Below are 20,927 nucleotides of genomic sequence, written 5' to 3' on the forward strand. Positions count from 1 at the left end.
AAAAATCACATCCTATTAATATGTGCTGAATCATGGGAAGTGTAATAAGGGACTATTTTGATTGGTAATTGATAACTAAACAGATCAGACTGTCATCTACTTTCTTCCTCCTTCCTCCCTTCTTTCAGCCTTCCTTCTTCTCCCCTCCCCCTTCCTTCTTCTTCCTTCTTCTTCTTCTAAATCAACCCAGGGTGAGTCTTATGATGTCTCAAATGAAATACTCTTTCTCCTCTTTATCTTATGTAAGAGGTTTATTGGCAAAGACAGGGAAGGATAAGAAATGGAGGTAAAGAGGGTTGGGGATTTTCCTAATACTACAATTAATCTCAGTTTGGAGGATGATGGAATATTTCAATTTGGAGAAATGGGCTGATAGGTCTGGAAGTTCAGTCACTATCACAACAGAGCAAATCAGAGAGAGATCTGGACTTTTGTCCTTTTATCTTCTGTCTTCAAAGCCAAAACCACCTTCAGACTTCAGTCTCCAAAGTCAAGAGAGAATAGTCTTCTTCCCTCTTTCACGCCAGAAAGTTCCAGCCATCAGTTGGTCTCCTCCACCTGCTTCTCCCAGTCAGATTCCAAATAGAATACTCTCGTTTGAATGACAGGTCATCAGTCTCAGCTGCTCCAAACTCCTGCTACAAAATCATTCTCAATTTCTCACTTTCATAGACATCATCTAGACTCTGCTAGCAGGAATGTTTTGTCCAATGATCTGTAAATCTCAGACAAATTCCAGAAGAACAACAGAACAGAAGTCTATAGAGTGTTGATTATTTTCAGATGATGTGGGCATGTCAATGATAAGTTTTACAGAATACTTTGAGATAATTTGGATAGGTCAATGAACTAACACCAAGGTGGACCAGATAAATTTTCTATTCCTCAAAAAAAGGCCTGTAAAAATGAGACCTGAAACTCTTGCTCCCCAACACTCTTCCATCTCCTAAGGGTTCATGTTTATGAGGGTGATCGTGCCTCTTCCCCTCCTGAATGTTGTCACCTGTCTTATTTCACCACCCCAGCCCCTGTGCCCACATCATCTACCTCTGTGCCCCTTTTTTGCCAGTTGTCTCTGTAGATTAAATATCTGCTCATTCCTATATCATTTGTGCTTCATTAAGGTATTAATTGCAACCTCATTACCTCTTGCATTGTGATCTTTCATAGGTTTGCCCATGAACTAGACATCCCTTCCCCATTGCATAATTTCATAAATGTATTTTCAATTCACTCCAGCAACATGTTAGTGTGACTGTCTTTCTGAAGTTCCACCAATCCTATTGCTATTTTTCTTCAACTCCCACTTCCTGGATATAAGAAGAAACCTCAGTTGTTTTAATTTGTAATTTCTTTATTATTAGTTATTTGGAAAAATCTTTCATGTGATGGTTAATAGTTTGCTAAATTTTTTTTGGCTAATTTGCTCATTTCACCCTATCCTCTCCTTCTTATATATTGCTCTTCTTCACTCTTAGAAATACAAATTCATGAAAGAATAAATGTCAAATGGAAGCATTATTATATGACTATAGTCACTGTCTTACCAGCCAGGAGGCCCAGCCTTGAACTCTGCTCTTAGAATTATCAGTCTCCATTCCTTTTTTAAAAATTTTACTGTATTTTTAAAATTTACAGACACTTGTTTTTCTCTCCCTTCTCCCCCACAACATAACAAATATGAATAACCAAGCAAAAACATTTCCATATTAGTCATGTCTAAAAATCAATGTCTCACCATGCAGATGTCCATCACCTTCCCACCAGGATTTGGGTAGCATTCTTTGTAACCAGTCTCCTAGAATTATATTTGGTTACTGCATTGATCAGAATTCTAGTCAGTTTTTGCCAGACTGCTTTACAGTTTTATTAATAATTCTTCCTCAGACAATGAACCCTTACTCCATTAGCTGGAATCTTTGGAATTTATCAAGCTAATTTGTTTTCTTCTATATGTTGCATACTTAATCTGTTCCACTGATAAACCCCATATTTTCTAACCACTATCAAATCATTTTGACAAATACTATTAATAATATTATTTGAAATCTTGTACTACTAAATACCTGTCTTCCCTTATTCTCTTTTTTTTATTATTTCTCTGGACATTCTTCACATTTTGTAAATCCAGATGAATTTCATTTTTTTCCAGCTCTATAAAGTAATATTTTGGTAGTTTGTTTGGTATAGCACTAAATAAATTAATTAATCTAGCAATGGTATTTTGTTACTTATTTCTCCAATTATTTAGATCTTTACATAAAAATGTTTTGTTGGCATATTCATATAGTTCCTCTGTGTGTTTTTGTAGTTATTCTCCCAATTATATTATAATTCTATAGTTATTTTATTATTTTTATTTCTTATTTATTTTTTAAATTAATTTTTTTTAATTTAGTTCCAAATTCTTTTCCTCCTTTCAGTCCCTCCCCTATCCATGGAGAAATAAAATAATGTAATATCAATTATGAATATAATCATCTGTAGAAAGTTATGCAAAATATATTTCTGTATTAACCACTGAGCAAAATGAAAGAAAAATATAGTTATTTAGAGGATTTTAATATGAGTATTATTAGCTTTGATTTCTTCTTTTGACATCTGCCTGTTCATATCCTTTGGCCATTTATGAACTGAGGAATGGTCCATAGTAACTTTAAATGAAATTTCTCTTTCCCTTGTTGTTGGTTTTGTTGGTTATATATATGTATAAGATGACATGATTTTATTTTACATCCTACTATTTTGCTGAAGTTACTATTTCAATTAATTTTAGGTGACTTGATTAGGTAAAACATCACATGATTTACAATAAAAGTAATAATTTTATTTCTTCCATCCATCCACTGATGCTTATTCCCTCAATTTTTTTCTTGTCTTATTGCTATAGATAGTTTTTCTAGTATTATATCAAATATGTGTGGATAATCATCTTCCCTTAACCTTTGATCTTAGTATAAAATCTTTATTTATACCTATTATATATAATCTTAGCTTTATAGTTTGTGTGTGTTATGTGTGATTTAAACAAGAATAGATGTTGATTCTTGTCAATAGCTTTTTCTACATATATTGATACCATCATAGGCTTTTTGCTGTCTTTGTTACTAATATAGTCTATATTTTTGATTCAGAATGTCCTTTTGGGAGAATTATGATCTTTAATTTAACTATTTGTATTATTTTCAAGGTAAATCAATTAATTGGACCTATAAAAGAGCATTCATATGTTTTTTCTGGTTGTTTTTTTTTTCCTTCTCTTCTGCCATATTTTCTTCTACTTCTGTATCTTTGAATGACAAATCTATTTTCCTTTTTATAGAACTTCTTCCTTTTTGATAGATATCATGTCTTCTAATTTTTATAACATAGTGTTTGTTTCCTTTAATTCTTATTTGAAAACTCATTTCTGGTTTACTTTCTTGTTTGTATTGGTGTATACATATACAAATATATAATATATATGTATAATTTCATTATTCCTTTGACCATTTTGGAGTTTTTACTATTTTCCTATGAGATATAAGAAGTATTGGGAATTCCTTTTTTAAATTGGTATTTGCTCCATTTTCTGTCAGAGCACCATGTTCATTTGCTATGTTATCTTCCCACTTACATGTTTTTTCTAATGTTACTTCTGTCTTTATGTCTCAACTTTCTTTGCTGGAGAGATGGGCTTGCTTCATCCTTTCTCTCTTGGAATTTTTGTCTTTTGGACCTTTTCTTGCATTCTCAGTAACTTAAGGACACTTCCCATCTCTATTTAGGCCTGATGAATTCCATTGCTACATAAATCCTTGAGGCTGGGCTTCTTCAGCCTCCTCACATTTAGGAATATAAATATACAGGTGTCTCCTGCCCTGAGCAAAATTTGTGCGATGTGAACTGACCCTATCTAGATTTCTACTTCCATTTCCTAAAAGAACACTTTAGCTATCTCTTCACTGTCGTTTCCAACTATTCCCCCATCCTTCCTAAAAGCACTCCCTTTAATTTATATAACTGGACATAATCATTGTCTTGCATCTCTTGGTGTGACTGGAGGTTCTGACTGAATTACTTCCATGGGTAACTTGAAATGAACCCACACATCTAGCCTCCAAAATGCAGTTTGAAAGTTTCTTTGGACTAGCTATAACTATGACATGATCTTAAGAGTAGAGCTATTAATTAGGAGCCTTAAACATTTAAGTTCTCTTTCATAATGGGTTTTTATTTTTGTTTTACCTTGTTCAATATTTCTATCTTACTTACTCTTTTTTTGACATATTAACTTTAAAAATAGTTGTTACATTATTGCAGTTTATAGAAATCAACTATTTCACAATATTGTTTACTGTGTGATTTGAAATGGGTTGACCAATTTTTTGTATTTTTTTTTGTCCAATGTCAGACAGTACAGGGTTCCAGCATATTTTGAAATCTGAATGGCAAGGATTATTGATAATGTCAACATTATTTTATAATAACTCTTCATGGCATCCTTGAGTTTTTCTGAATATATTTTATAATTATTATTTTATCATATAAAATATTACTTTAATATTTGAACTAACATAAAAGTTAATAAAATTACTACTGTATTAAATTTATATATTGAATTAAGAACATTGATATTTTTATGATAATCCTTAGATCTAATGCTGTACAGTGACTATCTCTCCCATTATTTAGCAAAACATATTCTTTTGAAAATACTTAAGTTGTTCTGTAGATGCTTTTGGTAGGTTAATGTGTAGGCAAATAATATTTTAGTTGTAATTACAAGTGGAATTTATTCCTTCAACTACTTTTTATGAATTTTATTTAGAGATTTTTTCTTTTTCTTTGAAATTTCAGGTGATTATTTTTATCATTTGTTTTTGGTAAAATTTTTACTTTATCAAAAAATACTTAACTGTGCTTTCTAAACTTTATATTCCCTCATATTGCTGTATTTCAAGTTATAATAGATTGTAATTTTTTTACTTACAGGTATTATAAATTAGAATAATCTACCACTTCAATATTTTGTTCTAATCCTCTTGTTTTCCAGACAAGATCTCATGGAGAAAATTGGATATATTAACCTTTAATGATACCAATATATTTCCAAGTTGTGTTCTCATACATATATTATTTCTAAAACTATTAAATAGAAGTGGTAGAAAAGGATAACTTCATTAGCAAATCAAATGTAAAAGAGCTTGTTCCATTTTCTTTGAAATCCTTGAGAAGAAAATTAAGAAATTTAGATTTTTTTAAAGATATCTCCTTTTTTCTTCTGCCCTTAGAATTATGAAAATACCATTCAATTTTTCAGTAGTAAACCTGAACATCAAACCAATTGGAATTATCTCATTCCAATTTTTTTAGAACATCTTCCTCTTTAAGGCATAATTCTAATGTCAAAGTTTTGTTCCACCAGTTTGGTGACAGTGGGTAAATAACTTGGCTTGGAGTCAAGAAAATGATTTCAAATTCAGTCTTCAGACATTAGCTTTGGGATCCTGGAAAAATCATTTAATCTTTATTCATCTCGGTTTTCTCATCTGCAAAAAAATGTGATTAATAATAATCCCCACCTTGTTATAAAGATTAATTAAAAAAACAAGTGCTAAGTCCTTGTGTCTGGCACAAAGTAAAAATTGTATAAATGTGATTTCCTTGTCACATATAATAAAAACAATTTTTACTTCAATTTTAGATTTTCAATTAGACATCTATGAAGGCCAGATCACAGCAATACTTGGCCACAGTGGAGCTGGGAAATCAACACTAATAAATATTCTTAGTGGATTATCTGCCCCAACAGAAGGTGAGTAACACATTTCTCAATCACAACCTGTTTTATAGACAGATAAAAAGATGTAAAAATATTATTAATTTCCAATACATAAAAAAGCGATGTGGTTAAGTAGAATGAACCTTCACTTAAGAGTCAAGATACTAGAATTCTCATTCCATCTGTAGGATTATCTAGCCAAAATCCTTTGGTGATTTAAATCCTATTAAATTACATTTAACTGCTATTTAACTCTAAGATGTTATAGGGTCTGCCAGGGTTATTTCCACTGTAATTCATTCATGCTAATTTGCAGAGCAGAGAGCAAGAACAACTTGGTAGAAAGTGTAGTTGAGACAGTTTATAATATTTACAATTTATAACTATAAGAAATGTACTTCTAAAGATGGGTTATCAAAATATGTTTCATGTTGAAAGTGTAACCCGAGTTTAATCATAAAGTAAGTTAAAATTCTAAGAAGCAAGGGTGAAAGGGGAGTGCATTCCGGATATTGGGGGTCATCTGTGCAAAGTATGGAGGTGGGAAAGGGAAAACCCTATTCAAAGAAAAACAACTAGGCAAGTTTGGCTGGAACTTCTTGTATGGAAGAGAAGGAAGGAAGAAGGGAGGGAGAAGGGGGAAGAAAAAGAGAATGGAGTTGGAGAGAGAAAGAGAGGGAGGGAGGAAGAGGAGTTGAACTAGATGTTGGTAAAGTCTTTTCTAGTTCTAACATTCTGAGGAATAAGTTAAGAATATCATGGAGCTCTCAATGGACAAATTAGGCAATTCATTATCTATAAATCAATGCATATTTTGTATACTATGTGTTTGTATATATAGTGAGATATTTTAAGTTAAAAAAACTCTAGAATTTAGTAAAATACTCTTGTTTTTAAACTAGTTAACTGTATGTTTGTAGGTTCTGTTAGATTCTATAGTAAAAACATCTCTGAAATGTCAGACATAGAAGAAATAAGGAAGATCATTGGTGTTTGCCCACAATTTAATGTCCATATTGATCTCCTTACTGTACGAGAAAACTTAAGGCTATATGCTATAATCAAAGGAGTTCCGCCAAAAACGGTGGAGCAAGAGGTAGGTAAACATTTTTTTCCCTTTTAAACATGATTTTATTTGGTCATTTTCAAGCATTGTTCATTGGAAATAAAGATCATTTCCTTTTCCTCCCCGCCCCCCCACACCTCCCATAGCCGATGTGCGATTCCACTAGGTATCACATGTGTCCTTGATTTGAACACATTTCCATGTTGTTGGTATTTGCATTAGAGTGTTCATTTAGAGTCACTCCTCAATCATATCCCCTCAACTCCTGTAGTCAAGCAGTTGCTTTACCTCGGTGATTTTACTCCTACAGTTTTTCCTCTGCTTGAGGATAGTATTTTTTTCTCCTAGATCCCTGCAGCTTGTTCAGGGACATTGCATTGACACTAATGGAGAAGTACATTACTTTCGATTGTACCACAGTGTATCACTCTCTGTGTACAGTGTTTTCCTGGTTCTGCTCCTTTCGCTCTGAATCACTTCCTGGAGGTTATTCCAGTCTCCATGGAATTCCTCCACTTTATTTTTCCCTTTAGCACAATAGTATTCCATTACCAACATATAACCACAATTTATTCAGCCATTCCCCAATTGAAGGGCATCACCTAATTTTCCAATTTTTTGCCACCACAAAGGGTGCAGCTATGAATATTCTTGTACAAGTCTTTTTCCTTATTATCTCTTTGGGGTACAAACCCAGAAGTACTATGGCTGGATCAAAGGACAAACAGTCTTTTATCACCCTTTGGGCATAGTTCCAAATTGCCCTCCAGAATGGTTGGATCAATTCACAGCTCCACAAACAATGCATTAATGTCCCTATTTTGCCACATCCATTCCAACATTCATTACTTTCCTTTGTTGTCATGTTAGCCAATCTGCGAGGTGTGAGGTGATACCTCAGAGTTGTTTTGATTTGCATCTCTCTGATTATAAGAGATGTAGAGCATTTTTTCATGTGCTTATTAATAGTTTTGATTTCTTTAACCGAAAACTGCCTATTCATGTCCCTTGCCCATTTTTCAATTGGAGAATGGCTTGATTTTTTTGTACAATTGATTTAGCTCTTTGTAAATTTGAGTAATTAAACTTTTGTCAGAGGTTTTTATAAAGATTAATTCCCAATTTGTTGCTTCCCTTCTGATTTTAGTTACATTGGTTTTGTTTGTACAAAAACTTCTTTAATTTGATGTAGTCAAAATTATTTATTTAATATTTTGTGACTCTTTCTAAGTCTTGCTTGGTTTTAAAATCTTTCCCTTCCCAAAGGTCCTACATGTATACTATTCTGTGTTTGCCTAATTTACTTATAGTTTCCTTCTTTATTTTCAAGTCATTCACCCATTCTGAATGTATCTTGGCCTTAGGGTATGAGGTGTTGATCCAAACCTAATCTCTCCTACACTGTCTTCCAATTTTCCCAGCAGTTTTTATCAAATAGTGGATTTTTCATAGACTGTCTTGCTGAGGTCATTTACGCCAACTCTATTCCACTGATCCTCCTTTCTGTCTCTTTGCCAGCACCAATGAATACTACTTTATAGTATAGTTTGAGTTCTGGGAGGAGGAGGAGGAGGAGGAGGAGGAGGAGGAGGAGGAGGAGGAGGAGGAGGAGGAGGAGGAGGAGAGTGAAACAAAAGAGCTTAATCTAAAGTACTTTCATTTATTTGAACTTGTTCTTCTCTCTGGTTAGGTTCAAAGAGTTTGTCTGGAATTAGAAATGAAAAGCATTCAGGATACCTTGGCTGTGAACCTAAGTGGTGGACAGAAAAGGAAGCTGACCTTTGGTATTGCCATTTTAGGTGATCCTCAGGTAAGTGGGATTGAAAGATAGATTTTCAGAATTAAAAAAAAAATGAAACTCTTGATAAAACAAATTCATGTTCTTCCTTTGTGATTAGTAAAATATATATAAAAGACATATGAAAAAATATTTTTAGATTTTTCCCCAACAGTATCAGATGTATATATACACACATGTACATACATACATTTTAAGATCTTTTAGGCTGCTTCCCAAAAGAGTCTCACTTTAAATTGGAAACTCTTTTTATTTGCTTTTATCCTTTGTAGGTTTTGTTATTGGATGAACCAACTGCTGGATTGGATCCTTTTTCAAGGCAGAAAGTGTGGCATCTCTTAAAGGAACACAAAGCAGACCATGTGATCCTCTTCAGTACACAGTTTATGGATGAGGCTGATCTTCTTGCTGGTGACACTTCATTTCTTCTCATATAGAATTTAGGGGATCAAGGAACAATGGATCTTATATAGGTCCATGTCTATACAGAGAAACAGTAAAAGAGGATATTAGACACTTATTTCCATATATTAATATGTCTACAGAATGGTGTCATTTTTGTTTTTGAAGATTTCTGGTGTCTATACCAGAGAATGGAATCTGAAATCTTGTTCATTTATTGTAAATTTTCTTGGCCAGGAATATTAGCAAAAAAAAAATTGTATTTTTTCTTTTTTACCAGAGTAGTTATTTAGATCACATTGATGTATATTCAATTTAAAAATTATTTCTAAAGTAACTAGTTTAAGACCTTTCCTTCTCCTCTCCAAAATCGATTATATGCCCAAATGTTCTGGATAACACAAAATAGCCTAGAAATTGTGACTAGGTTTGGAATTTATCAGATTTATTGTACTTCAGGTTTAATCTTACATTTGAAAATGTAAGTGATATCCTCAATACAGTGAGAGATGACAAGACTTATTAATTAAAGATGATCCTGAAAATTCCACCCTGCTTCCCCTTACCATCACACATTATTTCTAAGTGAAATAACAGCCTTCTGACTTACTTTATTATTGCCTTCTTTTTGCTCAGATCGGATAGTGTTTATATCCAGAGGGAGACTGAAGTGTGCAGGCTCTTCTTTGTTCTTAAAGAAGAAATGGGGAATTGGCTATCACTTAAGGTATTACACCTTGGGGAAGTATGAGGATTTGTAGTATTAATCCTTCTAGATATTTAAAGAAAATTTGACTAATATAAAGGATATTTGTTGAAGTTTGCAGGAAATCATTTTAAGAAAAAATATATTTGCTATTCTACACACCAGGAAACTTGTATATAAAACTCATTACAGATAATTAAATCTAAATAAAATCTGAATTAGCCCTGAGGGACCTCAGCTTCTGTATATACCTCAAGCAATCATTCTGAAACTACAAAAGTGAGAATTAGTCTTACTAAGAGTATAAAGAGATATGGAGATATTGGAAATTAAGGCTCCCTGATGAAAAACCAGGCCTAATTGCAATCATACCCAAATATCAGCAGACATGGATCCCCATGTCTCTCTTTTTCCTTGATGGATATTTGTCCCATGTCCCAGTAGCAGCAGCCAAGAAGAATAGTAAAGGAATCAAAACAGCAAAAGAGTAAAAACTTCTTTCCCCAGAACTTCTTCCGTGTCCCTTCCCCAATACAAGATGACCTGTCATTCCAGGGGGAACTGGGTCATTTGTCAATATGATGTTCATTTTGTCACAAAAAGGAAGACTTTATATCATAGTATACAGTTGTTTTTACTTGAGGCTATGAATGTCTTTTCTATTGTGCTACATCCATAGAGGTATTTTTTCCATTCAGAGTCATATAAATTTAAGAGGGAATTAAGTGAGATTGCTACAAGGTCTGACCAAAGCCTACTATAAAGTGCATAAAGGGATAATGTATTTTATTTTTGCTTATTTTTTCAACTTTCTTATTTTTACTTAATTACATGTAAAAATCTTAATTCTTTATTTTAGTTTTGAGTGACAAATTCTCTACCTTGTTTCCACTCTCATTCCCTCATTCCCTCCCATGTGTTTCCTCTCCCTGAGAAATCAAGCACTCTGATATAGATTTTACATGTGCAATGATCTAAAATATTTCCCATATTAGTTATTTTGTGGAATAGATCTCAAATAAACAAAAAAGAGAAAACAAGAAGAAAGTGAAATATAATGTTTTAGTCTGCATTCAGAAGGCACAAATTCTTTCCTGAAGGAAAATGTCATTTTTCATCCTGAGTCTTTGGGATTGTCTTGCATCACTGTTTGCATGAGAATGACTAAGTAATTCACAGTTGTTTTGTTTTGTTTTTTAATATGCTGCTATTACTGCATACTATGTTCTTCAGGTTCTGCTCATTTCACTTTGCTAAAGTTTATAAACCAGTTCCAGTTTTTTTTTTTCTGAAATCATCTAGCTAATCATTTCTTATGGCACAAAAGTTCCATTACAATTATCTACCACAACTTGTTCAAACATTCCCCAATTGATAAATATCCCCTCAATTTCCAACTCTTTGATACCACCAAAAAAAAAAAAAGGGTATGTCCAATGGGCATAGTTCCAAATTGCTCTCTATAATGGTTGAATCAGATTACAATTCCATCAACAATGCATTAGTGTCCCACTTTTACCACCTACCTTCCAACATCTGTAGTTTTCCTTTTCTGTGATATTTGCCAATCTGATAGGTACACTGTTTTTTAATTTCCATTTCTCTAATCAAGTGATTTAGAGTATTTTTAAAGGATGCATCTGTAATAGGCAAGGGATAGCTAGAACTACTAACACTTTGAGGTCAGAATCATGAAGAGACACTCTTATCTCCACCAAAAATTTCTAGTCATGGTTGTTAGGGATAAAATAGTGATTAAGATGAATCATTGTCCTGATTTAGGTTGATATATAGTCTTGGGTTCTCAAAAAATTATCCTGTGTTTTTTTTTTGTTAGAAAAATTGAAATATTTCTGGGTTGAATATTTAAAAAAATAAAATCTTTTATTAAAGTCTCACATACTTCTATAATTATATCCATTCAATCTCATCTGTTTCATAATATGGTCAAATTTCGAATATAAAAAGATACCAAAACTCTTCTCTTTGGGGATTATAACTTGTAAAACAACTTCATCACCAATACCTAATAGAAAAAGGTAGAGTTTTACATTTTAGAGTGTCCCTTTTTTTGTTGTCAGAAACCAAAAATGTTCTCTGCAAGTCTATTTATCCTGAAGGTTCCATTTATTCCTGAGTTCCCAATTACTGCAGAGGTTTTTGGAAGACAGTTGTACTAATAGTTGCTATGAATGGGATCAAATTGCAAGTTGCAATGTTTAGTGCAGAAATTTGTGTGGTTTTGCAAAAATCATTTAGATATAACTTATTGGGGTGAACTGCTATCATATTCACCATGTTGAGAACTTGCAGAACAACAATTTCTATCTCTTTTTCTGCCAAAATAATACTTTTATTTCATAATATCCAGCTTCCTATTCATAATACTTCCCAGAACCACCTCCCATCTGTTGGTGTGATAATAATGCATGGGTTAATCCAAAGTTGCATAGGAAAAACAATCTCTATCTTCTACAAAGATATCTGTTCTATATTTGTATTCCAAGTTTTTTTGTCATCACTTCTCTCGTTTTCTTCATAATTTTAATAGGATATCCTTTCTGCTATCAACTTATCAAGTTAGCTACAAAGAAAGAGTAAAGCTCACCCCTGCCTTTGAGTCATTTCCCCCCTCCCAACCCCTCCTGCATGCCACATGCCAACTTTGAGATCAGGAGCTAGAAAAGACTTCTGGGATCATCTAGTCTCTTTGTTTTACAGATGAGGAAATTGAGGCCTAGAGAGGTTAAATAGATATTTTTGCTCAAAAGTAATCCAGTTACTAAGGAGAAAAGCCAATATTTGAACCAAGGTTCTCTAACTCTGTCCAGTAATTTTCCTGCCATATCACAATGCCTCCAATGAAAATCATCAATAAATATTTTCTCGAGTTTCATCATTCTTAAAACTATTACATTTTCAATGGAAAATTGAAATTGGTCCACTAGAAGAAATTCAAAAGAACATGGTAATAGTTTTGAAAAATGACCTTGTCCCCCTGCTTTCATTTTAAGTGGAGGATTTCTTCCCTATAATAACAATGATAACTCTAACTTATATACTATTTTAAGGTTTTTAAAGCACATTACAGATATCATTTGACTTGTTCCTCTTAAGAACCCTGTGAAGTAAATGATATAATTAAATCCCATTTTATAGTAGAGGAAAATGAGGCTTGGTGAGGTTAAGTCATTTGCCAGGTTTACATAGCTAAATGCACAGTTTGTGTTCTCTTAGGAAAATTAACCTGCTACCCCAATGAGGAAGTGCCATCACACCTTCATTTGAAGAAATAATGTGTTCCATAAATATTTAATGGTTAAATGGGTTATTTGCACAGAGGAAAGAAAAAGCAGGTCAATTATCTATGGATGCCTGGAATCATCTTTGTCACTTGTTAAGAAGCTTGTTGAATGAGGCAAAGAAAAAATACCTACATTTTCATGAATTCAATTAAATTCACACAAATATTTATTGGATGAAACCTATACTCAAAGCATTGCACAAGCCTGGAGGAGTAAAGAATGTGGAGGTACTAATTTGCTACTCCTGTGAAGTCATTGTCTAGGTGGAGTTTGTGGCACACAGAAAGGAAAAAAGGAAGGAAGAGAATAAGTATTTTAAAGTATCTATTATGGGCCAAGCACTATGCTAAGTGCTTTACAAATAGTATCACATTTGATGCTTACAACAATCCTGGGACATAGGTGTTATTATTTATGACCATTTTACAGTTATAAACAATGAGGCAGAAAAGAAGTTAAGTAACTTGCATAGAATTACACAGTTAGTAAATGTCTGATTTTTGCTTGGGTCTTACCAACTTCCAGCCCCAGCCCTCTTTCCACTCCTGCACTTCTATCCACTACAAAAATGGACAATGTATTACAGAAAAGGGATCCAGAGGAGTCTGATTGGAAGAAGTAGCAAATCATTTGACCTTCAAAGGATAGGTAGGAACTCATTAGTACTTGGAGTTACTAAGAAAAGATTTATAGTTATCTCCAAGTAGAGAATAGAATTCTATTTCCTTAGAAATTCTAAGATCAGATTTGAAACACTGGATACTTTATTATGACAAAGTGACAATAATGCAAGATGAAAAGACAAATGAATATAAAAAAGCAATAAGGATTAGAAAAGATGACCTGAAGGTCCCTTCCAAATTTGGACTTTACAATTATATAAAACATTATTGGCTGACATTTATATAATGATACCTACAAATTTGTATTCTGGCTCTTTCATAAGTCTATGTCTGGTTTCACCCTGTTCCCCTCAAAATGATAAATTTCTCGAAGGTTGGGATTTTGTTTTGTTTACTGTTTTTTAATCATCTAAAAAATAAAATGTCAGGAACAAAATAAACATTTAATTTTTTCCCTAAGGTAGTGGTGTTGGTGATAAAGATAAAAACAAATAAGTTATACACATTTTTTCTTCATCATTCTTCAGTTTGCACATAAATGAATCCTGTGACGTTGAAAGAATAACATCACTCATTAAAAATCACATTCCAGATGCAAAATTAACTGCAGAAAGTGAAGAAAAGCTTTTATATACATTGCCCTTGGAAAGGACAGATAAATTTCCAGGTAAGAACATGGGAAATTAAAAAGAGAATCTAGAAGTAATACTAACATGAAAAAATAAATTTTAGGGGCAATTCATGTGAATAATGATGAAAATCACTATTTAAAAAATGACATTGGCAGAATTAAATTATTAAAGATAATAGATCAAAGGAACTAGGATTCTTTTCCTTTGGAGAATAGATAAATCGGATATTTTGTTGTTCAATCATTTAGGTCATGTCCAACTCTTCATGACTGCATTTGGGGTTTTCTTGGGCAAAAAAACAAACAAACAAAAAAAAAAACCACTAGAGTGGTTTGTCATTCCTTTCTCCACTCATTTTTACAAATGAAAAACTTTTGCAAATAGGGTTAAGTGACTTGCCCAAAGTAATACAACAAGTACATGTCTAAAGTCAGATTTGAACTCAGCAAGTGTAACAGTTAAAATTTAGGAATATGGGGAGACTGAGGCATCTGAAATTAGTTTCTCTCTGCAAGGAGTATTATATTTTTTAGAGGTTTATTAAGGATTAAGGATTAAAGAATATACAAGTAAGAAACATGTGCCTAGGCCAGAGGCCTAGACAAAATAACCTCATATCATGGAAGAGACACCTCTGCTCCAAAAAGGAAGTCCAAAAAAGAGAAAGAGCTCAAAAGCCTTTGCAATCAGCTTAAGTACCATCTCGATCTCACCCACCTCAGGATTCCGTGAGATTACAAAGCATTTTGGGGAAGTGGAGCAAGGGCTTGTGGGGATTGAAATCCAGAGTTCAAATCACAATTTTACACAAGAATGATGTTCCTGACTTCAGGCTTACTACTCTTTACTGAGCCACTTAACTGCCTAGAGAAGATGTATGATACCTATAAAGAATTTGAAAGACTATTTTGTGAAAGAGGGATTAAATTTCTGAATATTTCCTGAAGGTAAAAACTATAAATAATTAGTAAAAGTTTTAGAGATATAGATTATGGTTTGAAAGAAGAAAAAATTTGCTAATTGTTAGAGTAATCCAAAGTAGATTGTATAGCTTCAAAAAGTAGTTAGGTCCTTATTACAAACGAGCTTGATTTGGAGATTGTAATATAAATTGAAGACTTGCTGGTTTGGAATATATAACCAGGTCTGAGATTCTTTAAAACTTGCCCTGAACCAATGAGAGAAAGCAGGCCAAAAGCATTAGAAAAAAATGAACTGTTGAGGTGGTATAAAAATTTGGAGTAATATATGTAAAGTTTGTTGATTTCTAATAAAATTATCTCAAGTAAATGCTTTCAATTAGTATTTTGCATATGTTGAATATCAAAATATTTTAGATTTAATTAATTTAATTGAGAAATAATGAGATTTAATTTGAGATTAGTATCATAAAATAATTTGAAATTAATGAGAATTAATGGAATTTAATATTATTTGGGGAGGGCAGTGTTTTTCCGTGAAAAAAAATTTTATCCAAAATGCCCATTTTTATTGATAAATATATTTATCTGCAGACGTAATAAAAGTTATATGATTTTAACCCATTGTGGTTATTCTTTAGACCTTTACAGTGATCTTGATAATTGTACTGGCCAAAGCATTATGAATTATGGTGTTTCCATGACAACTCTCACTGAAGTATTCTTGAATCTAGAAGGAAAAACAGCAATCAATGAAGCAGGTAAAAAAAAAAGTCACATGCAACTAATAAGAGAACTGTCCTTAAGATAGCCTAACTTCCAAGCCCTCAGCATAAAACTCAGTGTTATGAGTCTATTTCTACATGTTTCATCTGTAAGCCCTTGCCCCATTTTCTAGCCAGCTGGAATATTAACAGACCATATTTATCTGCTTCCTAGTAAGATTTTAATGGTCAACACTTCCTGGCCGTTCTGCAGCCACACTCTCTCTACTCCAGGCATTCTCCTTCCACTGGAGCCTCTACTGTGCCCCTGACCCTGGACTCTGATAGATGAGCTTTTGCCTTAGTTTATTCAGATCCGAGGTCTTCATATCGCTTGCTGGCTATTTCCAAACAATTCAGCCATATACCCCATCTCTTTCCCAGTGAGCAGTGCTCTGATAACTGAACCATCTCTTTATTTTATCCTGGAGTCAGACCTCCATACTAACTTCTTGACCACTTCCAAACTAGGTGATCCTGCATGCCTTGTAAGTTAACTTTGAAACTACTCCTTTATGGGTCATCTTCATTTTAGAATGTAAGTTTCTTGAGAGTAAGAACTATATAACTTTCTTACATTTGCAGAGTGACTAGCACTTAATAGTAGTTAATAAATACTTATCATTACTTCATTTAATCAATATCAGTTACTGTATTTTTCCATGGTCAAGTCAAAGATAACTCTGCTTTTGAACATAGATCACTAAAAATTTGTTGTGACCCTGACAGAAATAAGGAAAAATTCTAGGAGTCAACCACATAGAGGTGATAGTTGAACTCATGGGAACTGATAGCATCACCTTTAGAGATGAAAAAGAAGAGTTAGGACAGAAGCCAAGGAAATACCTACAAGTAACTCTTGGAACATGGAACATGACCTAAAAAAGGAATCTGAGCAGTGTCCAGCTAGATAAAAGCAAGATCTACTGAGAGAAAGTTGAGAATTATCTGGAAATTTCAGATTCCACCCCTCACTAAAGTAATGTTTCGGCTGGAGTTTAGTGCTCCACCCTTCTACCTCTCTCATCAGAGGGTAAAAAGAGACTAAGGAAATTAAGAAGGCATTGAGAATCAAGAGCAGGCTCAATTATGGTAATGATGATATTTTTGAAGATCAGCTTCTCTGGGTGGCATATGATGTACCAAGCAGAGCTGCTGATGGAAAGTTTTCATATGAAAGCAGCTATTTTGATGACACATAGAGAAGGTCTCATATATGCTCCATTTCTCGCTGGAAACATTATATGAAGTTGTCTCCTACTTTAACTAAATCAGCACCTTTGACCCTCTGCACTTTTATAGAGTTGGATATGAGGTGGAAAGGTCAAGAAAACACAATCCAAAAAGTCATTTCCTTTAGCACTGAGTCATGCATGGTCACAAACATCATCTTCAATATGCTGAAATGCTGTCACTATGAAAGTAGTCAGAGAATATTTGTGCATGCTTTATATGACCAATATTACACAGACAGAAACAAAGCAAACCAGCCATTTTTCTCAAGAAGACTACATTCTACTAAGGAGATACAATGTTTTAATTTCTGATTAATATCTATATATACTTGGTGGAATCTGCTTTTTTAAAAAAAGAATTGTAGCTTTCATGGATGTCTTACCTTCTTTACTAAAGACCCCTTGAAGATGGCAATTGTGTTTATCTTTTTTTTTCCTTCACCGCTTAACTTGATACCTTAGAAATAGTAAGTATAATTATCAAATTTAATTAAAATAATCATTGTTATCATTTTTTCCTTTTCAATTTTGATTGACACTATGAACAGAATATTTGAAGCCACTTTTGATATGTCCCTGTCCCTAGAAAATGAACTGTTATATTTTGAATTCCACTTTACTTAAAGGTTTTATTTTGTGTTGTCATTTTCTCATTGTGTTTGTAGACACTGGTAGTTGTGGGCAGGAACAAGCAGAAGTTACAATACATTCTGAAAACTTTGTTGAACTAGAGCAGACTTTCTCTTCTCTTCTGGAAGAGAAGATAGAAACAGTCCATGGCATGGCTCTCTGGAGACAACAGATTCGGGCAGTTGCAAGGATACGCTTCTTAAAATTAAAACATGAAAAGAAAGTTCTTTGGTCATTGTGAGTATCAGATTCCTTCTGATTCATTTAAAACATAAATTAATATTTTTGGTCTCTAAAAATTTTCACTCTATAAAATCCTATTTAGATGCTATTTCATGATGTGGAAGTGACCCTGAATTCTTGAAGTCTATACCAGTTTAAGCACAAGCTCAGGAAACTTCTATAATGTTAGAAAATCTTTAAGTCTAGTCCTGACCATAAATGATCTCTGCTTTCTGAGACTTGACTAGCAAAGAACATAGATGATTCTGATCAATAGACTGGTTGCTTAATGACCCATACTGTTACCAAGGATCAAAGAAAAATATCTCAGTTCTATAGAGCTCCATGTTTTCTTCTTTAGTGATAGTATCAAAGTGGTGGGAAAGGATACAGCTGTTGCAAATAATCCCATAATCCTTAGACAATTTATAAACATTAACTTAGCTGTTTGGCATTAAATATAAAATCCTTGTCCAGTAACCAACTAATGAAGAAACCACTGGAAGAACTAAGTTGTATCAGAATTGGAGGACTTAGATTTATTGAGTCTCAGAAGTAACAAGAAATAACATTGAGTGGGACATCTCATTATCTCAGATTGTAGTACTAATTATAATAATTTATCAAAAATATTTTAATGAAAATAATAGCAGCTTATATGCCAATGCTTTTTTTAGAGGATGAGAAAGTTCAGAAAGAACAAGAAAATGTCAAGAAATGATGACCCATTATAGAGTCCAATTTGAGGATTTCTTTATTGATGATGAGATCCTCTCTATACACGTCTGTTTACAAATGACATAATGATATAGATTTTTATCTAGCCCAATAGCATTTCAGGGTCTTCTAAATGAAATCTACAACCACTGAATTTGGTATAATTTTCAATACAAAAAAAAAAAAACCTAAATGTGAGAAAAATGCCAGTAGTCCAGACTATAATATACAGCTAAATAGACAATAAATAGAGCTTATCCATGAATACATATATTTTCCCTTTTTAAACATTATTTTATTTGGTCATTTTCAAACATTATTCATTAGAAACAAAGATCATTTTCTTCCCCCCCCCAACACTCCCAATGGCGATGCATGATTCCTCTGGGTATCACATGTGTCCTTGGTCTGAACTCTTTTCCATGTTGTTGGTATTTTCATTAAGATGTTCATTTAGAGTCTCTCCTCAATCATATCCCCTCTACCCCTGTAGTCAAGCTGTTGCCTTTCCTCAGTGTTTTTACTCCCACCATTTGTCCTCTGCTTGTGGGTAGTGCTTTTTCTCCTAGATCCCTGAAAATTGTTCAGGATCACTGCATTGACACTAATGGAAAAGTCCATTGCACTCAATTGTACCACAGTGTGTCAGTCTCTGTGTACAATGTTCTCCTGGCTCTGCTCCTTTCACTCTGCATCACTTCCTGGAGGTTGTTCCAGTCTCCATGGAATTCCTCCACTTTATTATTCCTTTGAGCACATTAGTATTCCATCACCAATATATACCACAATTAGTTTAGCCATTCCCCAATGGAAGGGCATCCCCTCATTTTCCAATTTTTTGCCACCACAAAGAGCGCATCTATGAATATTCTTGTACAAGTCTTTTTCCTTATTATTTCTTTGGGGTACAAACCCAGCAGTGCTATGGCTGGATCAAAGGGCAGTCTTTTATCACCCTTTGGGCATAGTTCCAAATTGCCCTCCAGAATAGTTGGATCAATTCACAACTCCACCAGCAATGCATTAATATTCCAACTTTGCCACATTCCCTCCCGATTTCATTATTTTCCTTTGTTGTCATGTTAGCCAATCTGCTAGGTGTGAGGTGATACCTCAGAGTTGTTTTGATTTGCATCTCTCTGATTGATACATATATTTTAGACAAATATTGTAAATGGGTATAGAATCAAACAAAAGGATGAATGCATACTAAGTTACATAAGATTCTCCCTGAAAACAGGTACACTGCAGTCTGTCTTTCCCTGGAGCCTCAGGGAAGGCTTGGGAGGGCTCTGGGCCTCCCCATTGCCTTAGTCTGACCAAATGTACCACAGACTGCCTTGAACTAGGACTTGGGACCTCACTACAGACCTTCCCTAGGACTTGAAACTTTAATGTTGGGCATGCGGTGCTCTACTATTGGGTTAGGCAGGGTTTTGGGGGTCTTAAAGTTGGCTTGGGTCCAGGTTAGCTTCTTGCTGTTAGCTTGTGCTAGTACTTCTTTGTGTGGCTTTGTTGCCACTGCACTCCCCTTTCACCCTAGTGAAATAGATCCTCTCCCTATCTTTCAAGTTGTTTTCTGATGGATAATTGCTTCACATTGCTTCACTCCATCTCGTTGCTGGTTGTTACTCTAATATTTGTTTGGAATGGTTATTTTAAGTTTGGCTGGAGAGGATTCTCAGAGAAGTTCTAGATTTTTGTGCTTCTAACCCACCATCTTGACTCTACTTTCTAATTCTATTCTCTAGAGTTATTTTCTTCAGTGGCTTTCTCTGCCTCCATTTCCATTTGACCCATTCTAGTCTTTAGGAAGTTGTTTTCTTCAGTGAATTTTGCTCAAACGATTGACTCTTTCTAGCAATTCTCTTATTATTTGATTTTTTTAACTTCTTTTCAAGTTCTTGCATGAATTCTTTTGGGGTCCCACACCCTTTCTTCACTTTAATTTGAGGTTTTGCCTGTTCCATCCCCCCCCCCATTGTTGTCCCCTTCTGAGTTTGTATTTTGATATTCCCTGTCACTTAAATTGCTTCTAAGGATAAGTTTTGTTCTCCTTGTGTTTTGCTTATTTTTTCTGATTATTATTGTTTTTTCATTACCTTATTATCTATTAAGGTTCTGCTCTGCTCCTGAGGTAGAG

At 33.8% G+C, this 20,927-nt stretch overlaps 1 protein-coding gene across 2 annotated transcripts in view; it reads left to right on the forward strand.

Annotated features, from left to right (window-relative positions):
• Positions 1–20,927, forward strand: part of LOC100029119 (ABC-type organic anion transporter ABCA8) — a 157,044-nt gene that overhangs the window by 76,956 nt on the left and 59,161 nt on the right. For both annotated transcript variants that reach the window (XM_056817239.1, XM_056817238.1), the window contains exons 12-19: positions 5,687–5,797; positions 6,685–6,860; positions 8,521–8,640; positions 8,901–9,039; positions 9,667–9,757; positions 14,192–14,331; positions 15,858–15,977; positions 17,881–18,082. In XM_056817239.1, coding sequence (XP_056673217.1) covers positions 5,687–5,797; positions 6,685–6,860; positions 8,521–8,640; positions 8,901–9,039; positions 9,667–9,757; positions 14,192–14,331; positions 15,858–15,977; positions 17,881–18,082 — 1,099 coding nt within the window. The remainder of the gene's footprint in view (positions 1–5,686; positions 5,798–6,684; positions 6,861–8,520; positions 8,641–8,900; positions 9,040–9,666; positions 9,758–14,191; positions 14,332–15,857; positions 15,978–17,880; positions 18,083–20,927) is intronic.

Source organism: Monodelphis domestica, chromosome 2 (assembly GCF_027887165.1).
Source record: "Monodelphis domestica isolate mMonDom1 chromosome 2, mMonDom1.pri, whole genome shotgun sequence".
NCBI lineage: Eukaryota > Metazoa > Chordata > Mammalia > Didelphimorphia > Didelphidae > Monodelphis > Monodelphis domestica.